The sequence below is a fragment of the Nannobrachium achirus genome (assembly GCF_963921795.1).
Source record: "Nannobrachium achirus genome assembly, chromosome: 16".
Taxonomy (NCBI): Eukaryota; Metazoa; Chordata; class Actinopteri; order Myctophiformes; family Myctophidae; genus Nannobrachium; species Nannobrachium achirus.
The window spans coordinates 33,044,481-33,065,588 of NC_137823.1; the positions used below are offsets into that span (position 1 = coordinate 33,044,481).

At 44.0% G+C, this 21,108-nt stretch overlaps 1 protein-coding gene across 1 annotated transcript in view; it reads right to left on the reverse strand.

Annotated features, from left to right (window-relative positions):
* The window catches only part of nrxn3b (neurexin 3b), a gene marked incomplete at both ends in the record, with an annotated part of 590,571 nt that overhangs the window by 406,630 nt on the left and 162,833 nt on the right, over positions 1-21,108 (reverse strand). Inside the window, 2 exons of the mRNA XM_080744342.1 lie at positions 5,036-5,419; positions 10,894-11,332. Of these exons, the coding sequence (XP_080600468.1) occupies positions 5,036-5,419; positions 10,894-11,332 (823 nt within the window). The remainder of the gene's footprint in view (positions 1-5,035; positions 5,420-10,893; positions 11,333-21,108) is intronic.

The following is a 21,108-nucleotide window of genomic DNA, read 5'->3' on the forward strand; positions in this document are numbered from 1 at the left end:
TTTTGTACCGTATAGTGCGCTTTAGATCAATAATGGACCGCTGGGTGTCAATACATCTCGGAGGTTGTCTGATACACACTCCCCTGACGGGCCCTAAAGCAGAAGAGCGTCAACTACAACCCTTACATTGCTAATCAATCTCGACTACCGATTTGGGTAATTATTCTCAACAAATAAAAAGATGGAGAAACTGCACACTCTGGCTCCAGATGCACGTTTCCTGTTTCGACCGTTGTCTTCGTATGTCTCCTATAAGACCTACAGTACGTTATTTCATTGCAGAGCAAGAAGGGTGTGGCCACTGTGCACAAGGTTAGGTGCAGCAAACATTGAGAGCAGAGCTAAGAGCCGGACACACGCACTCACGCACACAAACACACACAGCGCTCAACCTCAACACTTTCAACCCGGTGTCCCTAGTTTGGGAACATCACCATTGGTGCTGGGGGTGCGACGTTGGTGTAGTGGTTAGTGCATGTGCCCTTCATGCGGAAGGTGAGTGGTTCAAACCCTGCATAAGCCGACGTCAGCAAGGGGGAGAAGACGACAGTGAGATTGGTGTTTTTTCTGGGGCAACCTGCCAAGATCACACGTGTCTTCTTCTTCTTTTTTTGTTTTTTACTAAAAAAAAAAGTGCATTTGAAACTACATTGCAGTGTACATCATGGGATGATCACTGCTTGCCTCCTGTGAATTGTTTTATTTAAATTTTTGTTTAATTTAATTTAATTTTGTTGCTGAGTGAGGCCAGCAGAGAAAAAAGACGTGAGTGAGATGAAAAAAAACCTGGGTGAAATCTGCCAATCTCAATAGGCACTAACGGTCATGGGTGATGCTTTTGAAAACATTTAACATCCAAACCATTTCTAAAATATTGAAAGTAGTACATCTGCAAGCTCCAAACGCATTGTGATCTGTGAGCTTGAGCGTGGTTGAAAGTGTGATGCTGACATCTCACGATAGAAACGTGCTCAGTTTTTATTTATTTCCTGCATGTTGCACTATCATACGTCAGTGCACCTCCGGAAACAGAACAGAAACATTGAATTCTGTCTAATCCAAACAACATGCTGGTTCTGTGTCAAACTCTGAAGGCAATTTTATTTTCGACAAATCCAACTGTGGCGTTTCGTCTGATGCTTTCCAGCATCAAACTGCACAAAACAACATGCTGGGAGCAGGAAACCTTCTAGTGTCCCAGCACCACAGCTGGACCATAAAACTGACATTGTTGTACAAAATGGTATATCATGGCAATAATGGTCACTGTCAGCACTTTTTACAGCCTCCTCAGACTTACTGTGCAATGTAAAAACATGTCACATCATAAAGCTGACTGTATTGTTCTGGCCCCAGAAGCCATCGTGTAACCCGCCTTGTCACACAGTAAAAATCCTGAGTGTTCATTTAACACCCAGAGAGTAGATTAATGTTTATGCTCTCTGTGTTTACACTCTTGAGCTAGGGGTCTTCAACGTTTTCAGGCCAAGAACCCCTGAAGCAGGGACCCCCCCGCAACCCATAGATACCATATAGTTTCGTTTCATCGTTTGACAGCACAATCATCAGTGTATTTTGGGTTCAGCTAAATTTGTGTTTCCAGATATTTAACCACTTGGACCGTCAATACCTTTCACTCTGTACTTAGTCTGCTCACAACGCCTCGCGCTGCGAGGCGTTGTGAGCTTGTAGATCTGCTATTTTTGGCTAAAGTTCTCAGAATATGGAGGCTCAAGTGGTTAATATAGAAAAGGAGAAAAAAGCTATCACACAAAGATTTGGAGGACCCCCTGTAGTAACTCTGAGGACCCCCTAGGGGTTCCGGACCCCCTGTTGAAGACCCCTGCTCTTGAGTTAACTCAGGAGTTTTATGTTGAGTTATAGATCTTTAACTCTTGAGAGCGTAAAATGAAACTCTTACGGGTCTGTTTGGTTTCATTTTGCATTCAGTTAAGTTATTGTTAAACATCTGATTTATTTAATTTACAAGAAATCTACTCAATAAAGAGAATGTAGAAAAAATATATTTTGATGAACGTTTTGCCTATTATCTCTTCTATGGTATACCTACATCAATACAGCATGGAATTGTGGACAAAGTCATATCCAACGATAAAGAAATATTCTACATTTTGGATCTGAGAGGCAAAATCTCATCAAATGCTAGTCCGTGGCTACAATGCTGAATAAATAATGGAGAGGGACGGATGGAAGGTAGAGGGATTGATGGACTGATGGATAGATGGATGGACAGACGGACAGACAGAAGGATGGATTGATGGACGGACGGACGGACGGACGGACGGACGGACGGACGGACGGACTGCGGCAGAAGAAGAAGAACTGAGGGAGTGGAGAATGGTAATGTGAAGAGGAGTGTTAAGGACACATGTTCCCAGGGACGTGCAGAGAATGTTAGAGAGGCAGGGGCTGAAACTTCTAAAAGGGCCTTTTGGTGAAAATATTGAAAATAGCAGAGGTCGGCTATTTTCGATACTTGATACGACACTAAACTAAGCATAATCAAGTGAATACTGGAGATGTGACGTAACGGCATGATTTCTACCCAGAGAGGGGCAATTCTTTCAACATAAGACGCTGCATTCAAGTTCAGGAGAGATTGAAATTAATGCTGCCTTCAGGTATGGCATGGAAGGAGGGCATTTGCATTTCTTTCACCATAGTAAAAACTGCATTCATGGTTCTGGAGAGGGCACTTTATAAAGACGAGTAAAAGGGCAGGGGCTCAAGCCCCCTTTGATGTCTATGTGTGGGTGGAGGTGCAGTGGTGGAGGTGGAGGTTCTTTATACGCCTGATTTATACTTAGTTGTGCCCCAATGTCACGCAGCAGATCAACAGGCTCCCAACACCTTATGAGCTTATAGATCTACTGTTTTCTTTTTCTTTTTTAACTGCTGCCAAGTATATATCAGGCAATAGCCGCATTACGGCCCCCGTTTATAGATGGTGTACAGATACTGCAGTCTGCGAGTACTACAGAAATAGACGTGCGCTAGTTAAATAGCGAGACGATGTTAACTGAAACGGACAGGTCCCATCAGAAAGTAAACGTGTACTGTATTGTATTCAATGTCAAAGGAACTCTTGTTCATGCGTTAATCTTGAAAACGGTGCTGTTTTTGCTCACATTGCCTCTCGATGACGCCCCATTTTAATTTAATCATATTCGCACTCAACAACGAAAAGCTGGGGATTCATAACCATGTGTTAGCTCTCTCTCGCACGAAAATGACAATTGTCCTTTAATGCTAGAGGGTACAAAGTCCCATCCATAATGTAGGTTCCTGTGTGCTCCAGTTTCTTTGTGCTTAACAATCATCCCGAAAAACACACACACAAGTACAAGCACATCAATTTTAATTGTTATGGTTGTGTGTGTGTGTTTTTCAGGCTCCCTGAATACCCTTTCTAAAATTCTTGTCTACAAAACAGAAGCACTTTCTGTTTCTAGCCGTTGATCCAATATGGCTGTGCTCCTGACTGTGAATGCTGTCCTGAGGCTCTCGCTTTTCATTAACACTTCATTATTATGTCCAAGGCTCTGTGCACGCTCACCCAGGCACCTGCAGGTGGTAACAACCAGATTCAAAAAAGTAATTATTCCTCCACAAAGTGGGGTTTATTTAGTTTTTTCAACTTGAGTTCCTCAAAAAAGCATTTAAAAGACAACTTTGTTTTTTTTTACGAGGGTTCATATTTTAGATTGTGATTAGAGAAAAGAAAAAGTGAATGTTAAAATGTTTCCATTTGCTTTGTCCTATTGTTTTATCGCGTTTACCGTGCTAAAATGTGGGGCATGCGTACGCATGGGGGCATGCGTACAAGTGGCTAAATATGTATTTTTAGACACAATAAGCCAGCAGTTTCTTTTTTGCTATTTATAGTAACACTTTTAGCCCCCATAAGTCACATCCAACCATGAAAGGTTGCATTGTATCTTGGGAATGGGCTTATTCTGTGTAAAATTACATATTTAGCCACTTGTACGCATGCCCCCAACCACTGAAATAAGAATCTCTAAAACAATAGAAAGAAGTAAATGAAATAATTTTAACACTCATCTTTTATATTTTTTAATTACAATCTAAAATATGAACCCTTGTTGTAAAAAACTAAAGTTGTCCTTTAAAAGGCTTCTTCTGGACCTCAAAAGGCTTTTGTAAAATATTTGAAAAAAAAACAAAAAAAAAAACAGGTGTGTGTGGATAATCTAGCAATAGTCTGATAGCATCCTCTGCCATAACTCAGTGTTCCTATCTCCTTCGTCTCATAAAAACTTAATGCAGCCAAGCTCTTAAAGCCAGACAAGGAGAGCCCATTTCATCTGGACACAAGTTCAATTTCACCAACAGCAACTTCTTCCGGAGGGGAAAAAAAACACATCCCCTTTTCCCTAACCCCACATGCCAGAAAAGCAAAATCCTAATAAATGTTTCAGCAAAGCTTCCGTTAAATGTTATAAAGCAATAGTCCCAAGTCACACTTTCTTCTATCTCCTCAACAAACCATGCAGTCTAAAAAGGAGGAATCATCCTCTAACCTGCATCGGAGATGCTACAGTTGCGAGCCTGACTTATTGACTGTGATGCTTTTTTTTTTTTTTTTTTCAGAAAGCCTCACAATGCGAGTGTGGATGACCTGACATAATGGGAGCATCTATGGTTGTTTGGCCATCTTCATAAACACCTCATTTAAGTTAAGAATAGCCTTCACCGCACGAGCTGCGTTCCGCTCCAACCAACTTAAATGCACCGTCAAACAGCAACACTGCACATTCTTATAATCGCCTTGACCGGCCGAATACAGTTGTCAGCATAAAAGCAATGTTCCCCGTCGTAACACACAGGTAGTCTCTGGAAAAAAGTCCTCTGGCAACAAATCAATCAACGTTTTTTGCTGCTGACATAAACAATACAGTTTCACCCTCATCAACTTTGAGAAAACCAAACATTGCAAGGCGGCAATGTCAGAAACGCCAGAGAGACGGCAGAATTTGGGGGCGCTAGCTCTCACCTCTCTCGCAGGTGTGGGACCAGAACCCGGTGCCGGTGCAGTCACAGATGTAGCGGTTCCATCCCTCTTTGCACATGCCGTGGTTCTTGCAGGGGCTGCTGTCGCACTGCTTCCCCGACACCTTGCTGCACGTGGGCCTGATGCCCGTGGCGTTCTGGGCCTGGGCGATCTGCCGGATGTCCTTGCTGCGCCCGTCGATGAACAGGTCCCGGACGCAGCCCACGTAGCCGTAGTTGAGCATGGCGGTCCACAGCTCGGTGGGCCGCACCAGGCCCGCCCGGTTGTCCGGCAGACCACCGAGATACAGCTCCCCTTCCAGGTCCAGGATCTCGTTCTCCCCGCTCGCCGTGAACGGCGTCCGGCGGCTGTTCACCGAGATGATGCCTGGTGGAGAGAGGAGAGCCGTTGGGATGCTGCTGAAATTCACCCAGAGTAGGGGTGGGCGATATGGTGATAAATATCGTTGAGACGATACTATGTCTCCACGATATGCATTTTCAGAGAGATCGTATATATCGTGATACAACAAGGGAGCCTTATAAAAAAAGCTGTTGAATTGTTAATACAGAGATTCATTGCAGAATTCAATCCAGATTACCTGCATTTTGGTCTAAATCAGTAGTTCTCAAATTTAAAAATATCAAGGTTTCCCCTTAACTCTGACAGTGTACAAATGATTATGAAACCAAATGGACCCTACTTGTATTGTTGTAAGGGTCAATTTAGACCTCCCAAAAGGAACCCAAAGTGTCCCTGGACCCTACTTTGAGTACCACTGGTCAAAATGGTCTGTTAATCCTTTTTCTAATAGTTTTTGTTACCTTTTATTGTAGGTGGTTGTACTGTTAAGTAACTTGAAAAAGAATCGTGATAAGATCGTGTATCATGATACTGCTTGGAAAAACATTGTGATATTGTATTTTTCCATATCGCCCAACCCAAAGTGACTATATCCTCCTATGACATTCAAATACTATCTGAGGAAAGCAAAATTACTTTTCCGGTCATTTGAGACATTTTGCCTGGTGTGTCCTCGGCGACCCAAAGAAAGCCTGCAAAGCTGCACAGCTATTGATACAATCAGCACCGTTTTAAACGTTATTTGTGAGGGGAATTGCAGTGATGCTAGTGGTGTTGTTGGCTTTCTAGAGGTTGCTTCAACTGTCCTCTGGGGAATAAAACAACACGATATAAAAAGTAGTTCTAACTTTGCCTGCAAAAGTTCATTTGAGATAAGAAACCCAAATGGGTTTGTTTTTGGATTCCCTCCTCCCCAGTTTCACACTTTTATTAGAACATGTCTTGCAGCCATTGCTAGTAAGAGTACAATTAAAACCTGTTCCTATTAAGTGGATAATTACTTGTCACACTAAAGCTGTTATCTAATTGCCTGTCGTTGTGGTACATTTTGTGTTTCGAAATATACTAAGAATTAAAAACATGCATTTCAGAAAGTGATAACAAACACGTATAGGCAGTGAAGAGGAGGGGGTAATCTGGATATCCTCTTGCTTAATGAGAGGCTTTCAGAATCCATCATTTAAGGACCCTTGACTCGTGACCGGACGCCGTCAGGCCAATATATTTCCCACATGCACGCACAGGAGTGGCACGGAACAGTGCATGCTAGAACCATAGAGTTATAGGTTATACGAGTGACGACGCGCCATAGCCTATCTAATCAAAATGCTATATTTGCGTAACAAGTTTACCAGGTTTACCAGTGAGTGGTGGGCTTGCATCCCCCAGATTCACAAGCCCAAGTAGGCTACCCTATTCATATGGATAGGCTTTACCACCTACTGTAGGTTTCTGTATGTGACTGTATGTGCATTGTGCGTGCGTTCTAATGGGGCTGTTAAGTCTGACATCATTTTGTAGGCAGAGGAGAAATTTTGGGGCCAAATGGCCCCAAAATCCGTGAATCTTTCTACTATTTTTACTATTTACTAATTTTTCTTCTCTTTGTTGTTGAAAGGAAAGTGGTAGAATTATACTTTAGTCGTTATTTTTGTCTCGGATCTGTTGAAATAGCGAGGGACAGATATTGATAATAAATCTGCTTGGAGGTCCGACTACAAAATGATGTCACGGCTTAAAAGCCCCATAGGCTACATGGCTCCATTACTGTGGAAGGTACTGTTTGACACTCGTTCAAAGCAAACTTTTAGTTTCTCTACTGCAGCGCAGTATTTTCTATTTGCTCCATGCGCACATGTAGGCGCACGCACACATCTAAAGGCACGCATGCATGTGACGTTAATAAATGACCGTCCCCCCTATGAAAAGAAAACACCAAAGCACCACTGCTTACATCCCATGGGTTAAATGCTGCAGCTTGATTGAAAGTGTTTGCTCTTGATGTACTCACCCTATAAGATCTGTATTTACATTTCTCTCATCTCTTCTGACAGAATATTTTCTGTATGATGTCCACAAGATTGACGTATAACAGCATTAATCTGATACTATGCAATGTGTACACTGTACTTGTGAATAATGATGGCCTGAGTTGTTTTCTCTTATATTCCTTGTCATAGTTTCTTTGTCTTACATGCATATTGTTGTGTATTCTGTCTTGAAAGTATGTGGTGTTTAGCTGCTGCAGCAGGGAACAGGGGTGTTGCACCAAATTCTGGGCCCTGGGTACAAGGACTCCCTGCGGGCCCCCCATGAATGTTCTTCATAGGGGGAGGGGGTTTTAACCCATTTAGACTAGAAACGCATTATTGCATATTATTTTGTGCTTTAACTATTGAAAAATAGAAGATATACAAGCTCAAAGTGCAGTTTGGTGCAGTTTTTTTAAAACCTATGTTTCTATGTCAGTGGTGCGCAAACTTTTTGACCCCCAAAATTATATGTATTTGGCCACAGACCCCCATCTCAAATATATCTCAATATTTAGTTCCAAGGACCCCCCAGAAGCGAATGTTCGCTTAAAAAATACATATATTCAAAGATTTGCACACATTTTCACGACTTTAAAAAAATAGCAGATCTACAAGCTCGCAACATGGCACTCGGTGCCGCGCTGTGAGCTTGTTTATCTGCTGTTTTTCAATAGCTAAAGTATAAAATAATTAAGGCTCCTCCACCTTGGGCCCTAGTAACTCAGTCCCACTTTTCCCCCCCTTGTGACGCCCCTGGCTGGGAATGGATTACACCTGGTGCACATGCTCACAGGTTTTTCCTATCGGAGCTGATCAGATGCCACGCCAGCGTGGAAGTGTCTCTCTCGCCGTTTCGGCCGATAAGTATAGTCATTGACTGGACTAATTAATGCTCAGCATCCATATTCTGCGGGAACATTTCCAAAAATAGCCGATCTACAAACTTGCTTGCATAATATAGGCTATTTGGCAAAGAGATTTGATGCAGATAAGAAAAAAAGCAGCCCAAGTACAGAGCCAATTGACATCTAGAGGATTCAGGTGGTTAAAAACCAGTGCACGTGTTTATGTGTCGCATATAGCCTGCCCTGATAAGGGCAGCGCGTTGAAATGTTGGTAATTAAAATACTCTAGTTTAAATGGAGCTACAGCACATTGAGTGTGTGGTATTCTTCTCTATTTGAAGGGTCAATTAAACTCAAAGTGGGGTCTCAGGTGAGCTCATATTTCCTCGGGTGCTTGGCGACCGCCTAGACCTGAAATTCCCATTAACATTTCACTCAAGAAGACACAAGTGTGATTATTCCGTTCCTTAACCAGCCCTTATATCCATATACATCCATACATATATCTGTCTCATTGCCCTCCCCTCCACTCTTGTGAATATCCTACTTTCCAGGCAGCAATCGCGAACGGGGGCGAGGGCGGTGATTAATCAAAGCACCGAAGTCTGACACACGGTTAAATTGGCTGTTCTAACCTGATATATAACACTAAGGCTTGTAACACACACCAGCACACCGCCAGTCAGGGACGTGCTGGCCATTGGGAAAAGCGGGACAACTCCCGAGCGGCCGGTTCATTCCCGTCCGGTCCAGGCCGCCCATTAGGAAAAAAATTAAAATAAAATGTCAGCCTTCGTTCCATTTTGGGGGCTGGGCGGCCAATGAAGTAAATCGTCACTGTCGGGCAGAAACCTCGTATCTCCAAGTTTCAAATTTGTACATTTTTTCGCAAAGCAAAGCCCTGCTTCATCATACAAGGCCGTCGCACAAAATTGTGTGCTTGTAGATCGGCTGTTTTTAAATCAAATTTAAAATGATAAATACAAAACAAACGGTTTTGGACATACAAGGTTTCCAACCGACAACGACGAAATATAACTCACCTAATTGGCCCAATGGCTTGTCACTTGTCATGGCAAAATGGCAAATCTTTGAGTAGCAGCAGCGCTATAGAGAGAGATCTCTCTCTATAGCGTCCAACTCTTTTTCCCGGGCTGAATCAGGGACCCAGCATGTCCCTGCCGCCAGTTCTCTGGTGAATCCTACCTAATGTGTTGATTGCGCTGTGCTCACTGCTCCAGGCAACAGAAGTTCCTAACCTTTCCCTCTAATGTAATCTTCTTCTTCTAATACTTTTCTGTGTGCTTTGCCCGTGTTGGGAGGGTCAGAGGACACGCGGTGTGAGCAAACTGAGGGGAAATAGAGTCAGTTGCTATCAGGAGGAGAGAAGTGAGCCTTTATCCTGGCTATAAATCACCGCAGAGATTACTCCGTTGGGAATACCTTTTAACGTCTTGCTGCCGCGGCTGTGATACAGCGATTGGCGGAAATCGGTGCGATTACTACTATGAGTTGATTTGTGCAGTTTCGCACTGCTGCTGCAACTGTATGTTCGTTGCTCGGGCAGAAACCTTGCTTCTCTATATTTCGATAAGCCCAACTTTTTTTACAATAAAGAATAGGCAATCTGCAAGCTCACAAGGCATAGCGATGCGTTGTGACTTGTAGATCAAAAATGTATGGCTAACTTTTGAGAACGAAATTGAAAGTTGTGTTTTATCGTAAGTTGGGAGTCTTTGGAGGCAATCTATAATCACCTGCATAAGTGTTTTGGTAATATTTTGATTCATGTTAATTGCACTACTGAAAGTCAATGAGGGCAAACTATTATTCTCGGAAAATTGTGTTTCACAGTTTGCATATTAAATACCTCTCTCTCATTAACTAGCTGAGTTGGGAAACAGAAAGCTATACTGGCTGTGACAGCGCTGAACCTTATTAGTGGAACAAACAAAACGAAACATGCATTTTAAAAGGCCAACAACAACATGACTCCATAGCTGTGGACTTGAGCAGTACATTAAAACTACGACTATCGCTATTGGGTGGAAACTGTCCAAAACTCTTACTTTTATTAAAATATAAAATGTGGCCAATCTAATTTATTTTATTGTGTTATTTAACCTCCCCCCCCCCCCCCCCCCCCAAGCTACAAGGCTCACGTTGGCTATTTTCAACTATAGAATGGTTGACACGTTGCTGTGTAGGGTGCCATGGCATTGGTCTGAAATGTCATTGTTCCTACATCCCATTAGTCAGAATCTGGTGATGTTAACCTGGTGAAAAATACCATGCCTAAACCTAAACCTAACCCTAACCTCAGTAAAACTATGCCTAAACCTAACCCTAAAACCTAACCCTAACTAAATTCGGACTAATGAGATATAGGACTTATGGGCAGTCCCCGCTGTATAGCGGCTGCAACTAAGGCAGACTTCCACTCAGGCTTGTTGTTTGATTTATCTATGCATATAAAACCACAAGCTTCTGACATGTAATTAATTTATGACGGGAAAAAAAAAACATAAAAAGCAGAACTATGGAAATACAATGTTTTTGCTTGAATTCAGTGTTAAGATACTCGTTAAAAACCCAGAGACTCCGACCCCAGTCCTCTCACCTGACCGCCCGTCCCTCTGGATGTCCACGTGGTGCCAGGCGCCGTCGCTGACCTTGGCCTGGGTGGCCTTGACCTTGACGGTCCCCGAGCCCATGTCCAGCAGCAGCCACAGCGCTCCGTCCAGCAGCTCCACGGCGAAGAAGTCCACCTTGTTGTTCTTCTGGCCCTTGGCGTCGCGGCGGTCCTGGGGCTTGCCGTGGGTGAACAGGATGAGGCCGTTGGGCTCCGACGTGCTGAAGTCGAAGGAGATGGAGCCCACGCGCTTGGTGTTCCACTTGGGCAGCGCCAGGAAGGACTCGGGCGTCTCGAAGTTGATGGGGTCCATCGTGGCCACGTTCTCGCACTTGAAGACCACGTCGCCCTGCAGCTTCATCTTGGGGTCCACGATGCGGGCCAGGCGCGACAGCTCCAGGCGGATGTCGTTGTTCTTGTACACCACCTGGGGGGGAGAAACAGCATGGGGGACGCAGTGTTATATCAACTGTCAATCAGTGTGTGCATGCGTGCGTGTGTGTGCTCATTAACTCATTCATTGCCTTTTCAAAATGGCCCCCAAGTTCCTCACTGCCAAGTTCCTACATTTCTAGTGCACGGATCAATTTTTAGTGCACAGATCGTGCACGCCCATGCCTAGATCAAAAAAATCCGCTTGGAAATCCGTTCAGGCATTCATGAGATAGCTAGAAGCCTTCAAAGTCTTCAAATGTAAACAAACATGGCTGCCATTTTGAAAGATGTGTTTGTTATGGGGCTAAACTTTTTTTTTTCTTTTTTTTTCTACGGGAAAACTCGGGAAACTTGGGCCATGGCAATATGGGGGTACTGAAATAACACGGGAAACTCGTGGCAAAGCAGTGAATGAGTGTGGTGGGAAAAGTATTCACATTTCTTAAAGGGGGCGTGACACGGCCAAAACAGCTAATTATGGCTATCAAATTAGCCAATTTTTTAATGATGTCATGTACCCCCATGTTAAATTACCCAATCAAATTAATTTATTGTAGTTACTGTACTGAAAGTAGTACTTTCTGTACAGTAACGGCAATACATTAATTTGATTGGGCTAATATGGGGGGAGGGGCGGAGACTCGCGGAGTCGAGTATCCATATCATTATCTTTTGAAACTGCCCCAAAAAAAGCTGACCGAGGTGTGTTTCCGACTTTCTAAACCAACTTTAAAACTATCAGTTCTAGGGGTAAAAATGATATAGCAATCGCTAAAATCAATGGTTAGACCGATAAAAAAGTACATGTCTTCTTCAAAAAAGGTGTCAAAAAAGGTGTACGAGGGTCAACACGCTTCTCCCCGTCTATGAGACGGTTTTGTCGGCCATACCCTGCTGTCTCTTTCCCTAACCTGACTGGAGCACCAGCGTAGACCGACCGGAGCAAGCCATGTCCTGCTGTCTCACCGGCCGGACTGAGGTCCGTGCTCCGTGGCTCATACACTCTGTGTGTGTGTGTAGCCTGTGTGTGTGTGCTTTAGCGCGTGTGTGTGTGTGCACACAATAGCTCTCGCAAACATCTATGCTCGCAAATAGCCGTGCGGTGCAGCATTAGCAGGGCTACACGCTAACAACAAAGCCATCACGTTGCGCGCGGCACCGCACGACGGACAAAGTATACATTGCGCGGCACCGCACGACGGACGAAGTATACATTCACTACTAACTGATACGGCCCCGCCTCCCTTTCAGACTGTTTGAAGAAACACCACGTGACCTACTGTATCATAATGTTAATTTTCGGCCGGTGTCGCCACTCCTTTAAGTAAAAGTATCAATACTGCTACAGTATGTAGAATTACTCTGTTACAAGTAAAAGTCCATTAATCAAAATTTGGACTGCCCAAAGGTATTTGCATCAAAAATGTACCAAAGTACCAAAAGTACTCAATATGCAAAAATGTCCCATTTCAAGTTTTCAAAATGTATCAACCTTAAATAGCAGATCTACAAGCTCACAGTGCATCGTATCGCGACACATTGTGAGCTTGTAGATCGGCTATTTTCAAATGGCTGAAATTAGGAATGTCCGATATTTACTTTTTTACAGATAACCGATATTGTCCAACTCTTAATTTACCGATATTAACCAATATTAACCGATACCGATAATGGCTTTTTTGCTGTGTGTGTGTGTGTGTGTGTGTGTGTGTGTGTGTGTGTGTGTGTGTGTGTGTGTGTGTGTGTGTGTGTGTGTGTGTGTGTGTGTGTGGTGGGCTATGTTATTCTTTTCTGTTGCTGTTGGTAGTCATGGCTGCCAGTTCCCACCTGATGTCATGTGGGAGTTCAGACAGCTCCAGACCATGCTGAGTGACTCCTAGTTTACATAACATCTTCAGGCTAGGATTTAAGTCTAGGATGTACAGGTCACCAGAAATGAGCTTGTTTTCTTTGAATCCTCCATGGATGACAATACAATCTCCCACCATGCAACAGCACATCCCACGCATCTTGCGCGGGTCTTTGCCCTTGGGCTCAACCTGCTTCCAGGAGAATGTCTCTGGTCTGAATTTCCACAGATCATTGAAGAACTGTTTTCTGTTCCAGCCACCAAATATGTACAGCTCTCCATTGTAGGCAAAGGCTGAATGAGAACTGCGTAGTTCTGGTCGTTCTGGAATAATGTGCTCAGCCAGCCAGCAGTTGGTCTCTGTGTCAAACACTCTGATGCTGGTGTAGTAGCGGCCCCCATAGCCCCCAAATAGAAACATCTTCGTTCCGATGATGGTGGCAGAGTGCTTTGAAGAGGGGCCGCTGGTGTTAATTAAAGACCAGACCATTATACTGGTGTCCAACTTGTACATGTCATTAGTATATCTAGCCAGCTGGTTGATTCCTCCATACACATACATGACCTTCCCCAGAACACAGGCTGAGTGGGAACACCTTGCTTCTGGAATATTCCCAGAAATATTGGGTTTGAACCAGCTGTGGGTGTCAACATCAAAAGCATAAAGCACATTGCAGTGAGGATACCTTCCTCCCCAGATGTAGACAATTTCTTCTACCAGCACAGCTGTGTGGCGATAACGCCTGGGGGGAACCTCAATGGGACTTTGTCCTCTTCCATTTGTCACTGAGGGTAACTTCCTCCAACGCAAAGACACTGTGTTGAAGATGTGGACTTCAATCTGATCACTGTTCTTCACGTAGTTGTATTTGTTGTGTCCTCCAAATGAGTACAGCTTGTGTCCGACTACTACAGCAGCATGGTGGTATATTTTATGTCCTCCTTTCAGATCTATCGTCCAATGAATCATTTCACACAGCAGCACCACCGTGAATCGGTGCAACAAATGTACAGGACAAGTCGTTAAACAGATATTAACTAGTAGGGATAAGTTGTTGAATGACAACAATGACTGTGTTCATTGGACGTTTACTTTTAAAGGACGGTAAATTGGTTGTGATGACGATGTTGTGTTGTCATTGCGTGATGACCTAAATATGTCGAATATCTAATGGAATATCTATCCATCCATCCATCCATCCATGTACAAAGCGTTAGAAGGAGTTCTCCTTAACGCCAGGGGCGTCACACCAAATTCTGGGCCCTGGGTACAAGGATTCACTGCGGGCCCCCCATGAATGTTAACTATTTAGCAGATATACAAGCTCACACCGAGTGCCGCGCTGCGAGCTTGTAGATGTGCTATTTTTGAAAAATTGTGAAAATGTGGGCAAGAAACCTATGTTTCCATGTCAGTGGTGCTCATGATATTTGGCCACGGACCCCCATCTCAAAATATTTAGTTCAAGGGACCCCCCAGAAGCAAAATTTGAGTTAAAAATGTTCGCTCAAAGATACATATACTCAAAGATTTGCACACATTTTCATGACTTTTCAAAAATAGCAGATCTACACACTCGCAGCGCGGCACTCTGTGCCGAGCTGTGAGCTTGTATATCTGCTATTTTTCAATAGCTAAAGTCACTAGGGCCCCTCCACCTTGGGCCCTAGTAACTCAGTCTAGAGGTCTTCACGGGTCCAATTGTAACTACCCGAACCCAAAAGGACCCGGGGAAAATGGAGCCGGACCCATTTGGACCCGTCTATAATTTGGAATTTCAGAACCGTTACCCGTCTCGCCCCGAAACGTGACGGACCCGGTCCGACGGCCCCGTACTATTAATAGGCAAATTAGATCCGATACCCGTGCAGAACGAGAGGTCCGAGACCCGAACCTGTGGCCCCGAAATGAGGGAATACCAACGTTATTATTAAGAGTTGTATGAGACTTCTTTCTTACCTAAACGTCGCCATGGTAATGGTTGCAGCTGCTGCGTCTCGTCACAACTTGATATTTTCCCAGACCAGTAAGTCAATCAATGTGGACAGTTTGTAAATACAAATAAATCCATGTCTTCTTTATTCCTTCTTCTTTGGCTAGCCAATGATGCTAATGCTATCATTTTCTGTCGCATGTTGTTGATAATAGTCTGCTTTGAAGTTTCCATTATGCTTTGCAGAGCATGACAAAACGCGATGACAACTCCATTGTGATTGTGAACCACAAACTAACACGTTACGTTAATATCTTTGATAATAATAATATAACTGCCCCAGACACGGCAGACAGTGTCCTCCTCCTGAGGCTGAGTTTCTAAACAACTTTATTTCACTATCTAGGCTTAAGATTACCTGCTGTATCATTTAGGGCCATCTTGTGGCGAAATCGTTGTAGTGCACTTGTATGCATCTTTTTTCTATCTCGGCTGACTCGGTTCCCCTCGGGTATCAGGAACCGGCGATTTCACTATCAAATACCCAGGACCCGTGACATACGGCGGCGGCTCCGACCCGGCCCCGACCTCACTGCGCATAAACGGCCCCGTTACCCGGCTCGGGGCGGGTCGGACCCCGGGTAATTTCGGATCTCGGGCAGGTCCGAAGACCTCTAACTCAGTCCCAAAATTGTAAGTACCCAAGCCAAGTAAAATCAAAATTGTAGAGTAGAGTACTTAGTTACTTTACACCACGTGATAATAATAAGGCACCATTTAAAAGAGGTTGATGATACATCATCCTCAGCGTGAAAGAAGAAGCTCATCTGCTATCAATGTGTTAATTAATGCTCCAAATAATGCATTATGGGGAAGATGCAGTCAGTGCTTAGCCTGACTTCCGTCAGATGGTGGCAGTAGTGCGTAGCGCCCTACTTTACCGTCTGAGTTCTCTGGGTAGAGAGTTGATAACACTCGTAAAGCCCCGGGCCGGACCAATCAGCGGCAGCTACGGGCGGGCTCTGAGCGGCTCTGAGCCAATAGAGTCTGATTGCAGACCACGTGGAAACCCAGGAGGCGGATTCTGGGTGTAACGTCATGCAGACAAGCCAATATGAGTGGTTGGAGTTGGCACTCCAGACTGTGATAGACAGACGGCCCCATCCAATCACCTGCTTAGCAATTCAAAAAATGGCCCGCCCCTTACATCGAGTGTGCCGGAGCAGTACCAGATGCTAGTAGGCAGAGCGGACGCACTGCTACTATCATCTGGCGCAGTCAGGTTAGTCAGTGCTACAATGCACACTGTGTTATTCAATGCATTGATTCTGGAAATATCCTCCTGGAGTATGGAGAACAACACCTGAGCTGATAACATTAATATCGTGAGGCACAGATCGAATTATGTCTGTTGTTCATATTCAACTTCATTCCACAGAGACTTGATGACTTGAAGAGATTGAACACCTGCCTGCGGTGCGTAGAGGATAGAGCAGCTGGAATACTTCATAGATTGTTTGTTTGTAGTGGAATGGCTGACAATGTTGCTATGTAACAGCTGCAACTACTCAGGGGCGTCACAGGGGGGGGGGGGGGAGTGGGACCCAAGGTGGAGGGCCCAAGGTGGAGGGGCCCTAGTAACTTTAGCTATTGAAAAATAGCAGATATACAAGCTCACAGCGCGGCACCGAGTGCCGCGCTGCGAGCTTGTAGATCTGCTATTTTTTTTAAAGTCGTGAAAATGTGTGCAAATCTTTGAATAGGCCTATATATATATATATTTTTTTTAAGCAAACATTTGTAACTCAAATTTAGCTTCTAGGGGGTCCCTGGAACTAAATATTTTGAGATGGTGGTCCGTGGCCAAATACATATCATCTTGGGGGTCCTTGAACCAATGACATGAAAAGGTTTGACCACCACTGACATGGAAACATAGGTTTCTTGCACACATTTTCAAAAAGAAAAAAAAAAAGAAATAGCAGATCTACAAGCTAGTGAGCATGTATATCTGCTATTTTTCAATAGTTAACATTCATGGGGGGCCCGCAGTGAATCCTTGTACCCAGGGCCCAGCATTTGGTGTGACGCCCCTGCAACTACTGTCAGACAGACTTCCATTCCGGCTCGTTGTTTGATTAAGCCATGCATATTAAAACCACAAGCTCCCCACATATCAGTCTCATGTGAATAGGGCTAAAGGAAAGCCCACTTTATTTCAGGTAAATCAGACAATTATATGCCGGCCTGCCATGATTGCTAATTAACGCCGTTATCGGCTCAATTACCCGTGAGAATAAGATAAAGCATTATGTTTGTCTGAAGCTTGCAATATTCATGTGGGCGGAGAGGCAGAGCTCCTGGCTGAGGTGTGCCGGTTAAGTAAACGGATAGTGTGTCCACCACATAATCACAGCGTTTCTGGTTCGATTCCGGCTGGAGACCTGTGTTGCATATCTGTCTACCACATCTCCATGTACAGTATATAGCGGTTGCATGTCTCCATTCCGACACTAACCTTATACCTGACCCTAACCTCTATGGAAGTGTTGCCACTCCGCCAATAAGAAGTGTCGGAGTGGCGACATGTCGGAATGGAGAGCGCCCCCCGTATATTCTGTAGCCTATATATATATATATATATATATATATATATATATATATATATATATACATATATAGTTTTTTTATGGCATACAGCTCATGAAAATCTAAAATCCATCTCAAAATATTAGAATATTCCACACGACCACTCAAAAGAAGGATTTATAATACAGAAATGTCGAGCTTCTGAAAGGTTATGTTAATTTATGCACTCAGCACTTGGTATGGAATACTTTTGAACAAATGTCTTCAACGATGGGGCGTGGCATGAAGGTGATCAGCCTGTGGTACTGCTGAGGTGTTATGGAAGCCCAGGTTTGCTTTGATAGAGGCCTTAAGCTCATCTGTAGGTTGAATCTGACGGCTCTCATCTTCCTCTTGACAACACAACACAGATTCTCTGTGGGGTTCAGGTCAGGCCAGTTTTGCTGGTCAGTAATCCCATAACATTGAGGCAGACGGGGAATCTCATCTTTAATGTCCATTATCTCCAAACAACACTTTTAAGTGGGAGGATGGCAATAGATGCTCGCTAATAAAACACATGTTGAAAAGCTCCGTTCCGCCATTACACAACACCACGTGGACGACGAGCGTCATGACGTCATGACGCGATGACGTCAGACCGGAAGTGTTAACGCTATGGACTTCTGGCCTTCAAAATAAGAGACAGGCCGTTAATGGAGCCAGCGAGAGGCACTCTGGACATTTTAATCCGTTAATTTCTGGGGCACAGAATGGGTTAAACCCAGTAATAACATGGTCAGTACACCAGTTACTAGTAGTTTTGGCTCTGTGGGCAGGTACTTCTGGCTAAAGGAAATCATATTTTCCATATAGCTTGTCAACCCACGGAAGCACAAAGTGCTCTAAAATGTGGCAGACACACAGGCGACACACAGGCGACACACAGGACAGAGAAAGATCGACTGTATAAATGGCAAAGTGATATATCAGATTTATTTTTACTTGCACTTAACTAAATCACCCTGGTTGAACTTCTGTCACTGAATGTGATTCCCCAACGGCAGAGAGAGAGAGAGAGAGAGAGAGAGAGAGAGAGAGAGAGAGACAGACAGACAGAGAGACAGACAGAGAGACAGAGAGAGAGGGGGCGTTTGTCAAAAGGTGAATAAGACTGAGCAAGTGGTTAAAGAGTAAATTAAGCTGAGCCGTAGGAGACATGTTACAGACTGCAGGATGAAACACACACTCCTCTCCTTTTCTCTTTTACTCTCTCTCTCTCTCTCTCTCTCTTGCACTCTTTTTGTCACATCTAAATGCAGTAAAATGAAATGGCATTACATTATGTATCACAATTTCTGCATCTAATATTTGACATTTTGGCCCATGTTTAATTTGTTTAGAGGTATTAAAAAGTCCTTAAATTGTCACTTTAGAAATGTGCAGATACCCTCTATACACGTATACTGTATGCTGGTTTGTTTACTGTTGAGTGAGGAAAACAATGTTGCACATTAAGTTAATCATCTGGGGACCCCCCAAAATAATTTGGGGACCCCCCTGGGGCTCCCGACCTACGGGTTGAGAACCACTGCCCTAGGTGCCCAGAGAAGTTAATCATCTGGGGACCCCCCAAAATAATTTGGGGACCCCCCCTGGGGCTCCCGACTTAGAGGTTGAGAACCACTGCCCTACTGCCCTAGGTGCCCAGAGGTACCTATTATTTTTAGGTAACCATCGCAGAGGGGTGGAGTTTTAGACTTGAGGGGGGCGTGGCTAAGAGGGGTACCTTTTTGGAAATACAGACGGAAAAGGTTGGAGACTATTGTACCACTGTACCACATATAGAGCACCCACGTCTGACGTCATTTACACACTGTATAAAATATGAGTGACTGACAATCGTAAACAATACAGAGCCACCTCCTGGACATTATCGCTGAGACAGTTTGTTTATATTTGAATCACAATGCTTTTATGAGACGATTTGAACTCATTCACTGAAGAAGTGGTCAAATTGAAGCTAAACCTAAAAAAAAGTGTACAATAAGGGTCACGGTTGTGAAAGCGTACAAACCACACAGGGTTATATAGCCTATCGGTGCCCCTTTGAGAACATATCCAATATCACACCTATTTACCCACACTAAACTCCTACCAACCCCCTAATCCATAAAACGCGGAAGCCGCCCCACATTATAGTCAAATACAACAAAATACCACGGGGGGAAAAAGGGAGCATACAATTGTCAATAGGAATCCATTCAGGCGGAAAATTAATGTTTCTCTCTCTCTCTCTCGCTCTGTCTCTCTCTCTCTCGCTTTCTCTCGGAAAGGAAGACAAGATCCTTTTTTCCGTGGAATATAGGACAGTGTATGCGAGGGGAAACGGCAGTAACGTCAGACTGGGAGCACAGCTGTCAGCAAACAGATTTTCACTGCGCCGGGATTACCGATAATCCTGGAAGATTTGACAGTAAATCAACACAGGTGCCCCCGAGCCCCGAGAACGATTCGGGAGAGAGCGAGAACGACACTGAGTGAGACAGACAAAACAGACAGACAGACAGACAGACAGACAGACAGAGAAACAGACAGACAGACAGAGAAACAGACAGACAGAGAGAGAGAGAGAGAGAGGGAGGGGGGAGAAATGAAAAGGGAGAGTGTGGCTGGAGATAAAGGAAGGAGGACAGAGAAGTCGATGGGAATGAGGAAGGAGGAGGAGGAGGTGGTAATTGAACGAGAGAGAAAACACAATAGGAGACAGAGAGAAACAGACACAGAGAGAGAGAGAGAGAAATATATACAGTACATCTGAATAGGAGACAGGGAGAGAGAGAGACAGAGGCTACATCTCCATTTTAACATTTTGAGTAGTCTATATAGTAGGGGTCTTCAATGTTTTCAGGCTTAAGGACCCCTTAGTTGAGAGAGAGATGAAGCAGGGACCCCACAACCTTGTCATAGATTCCATCATTGTTTGACAGCACGATCATCAGTGTATTTTGGATTCATGTCTGTGTGTTTTCAGATATTTAACCACTTGAACCGTCAATACTTAATAAACTTGACCTTTCACTCTGTACTTAGTCTGCTCTTTTTCCCCTCTACACCAAACCTTTTAGCAGAAAATAGCCGATCTACAAGCTCAAAACGCCTCGCGCTGAGCTTGTAGATCTGCTATTTTGGCTAAAGTTCTCAGAATACGAACGCTAGGGTTCAAATGGTTAATACAAAAAAGGAGAAAAAGGTTTCTGTCACAAAGATTTGGCGGACCCCCTAGGAGGCCCGGACCCCTCGTTGAAGACCCCTGCTATATAAGAAAACGTGTATTTGACCCTGTGCAAACAAAGCAGTTTTGCAACAGCACATGGAGTCCACCAGGGATTGTGTAACATCAGCACTATAAAGGAG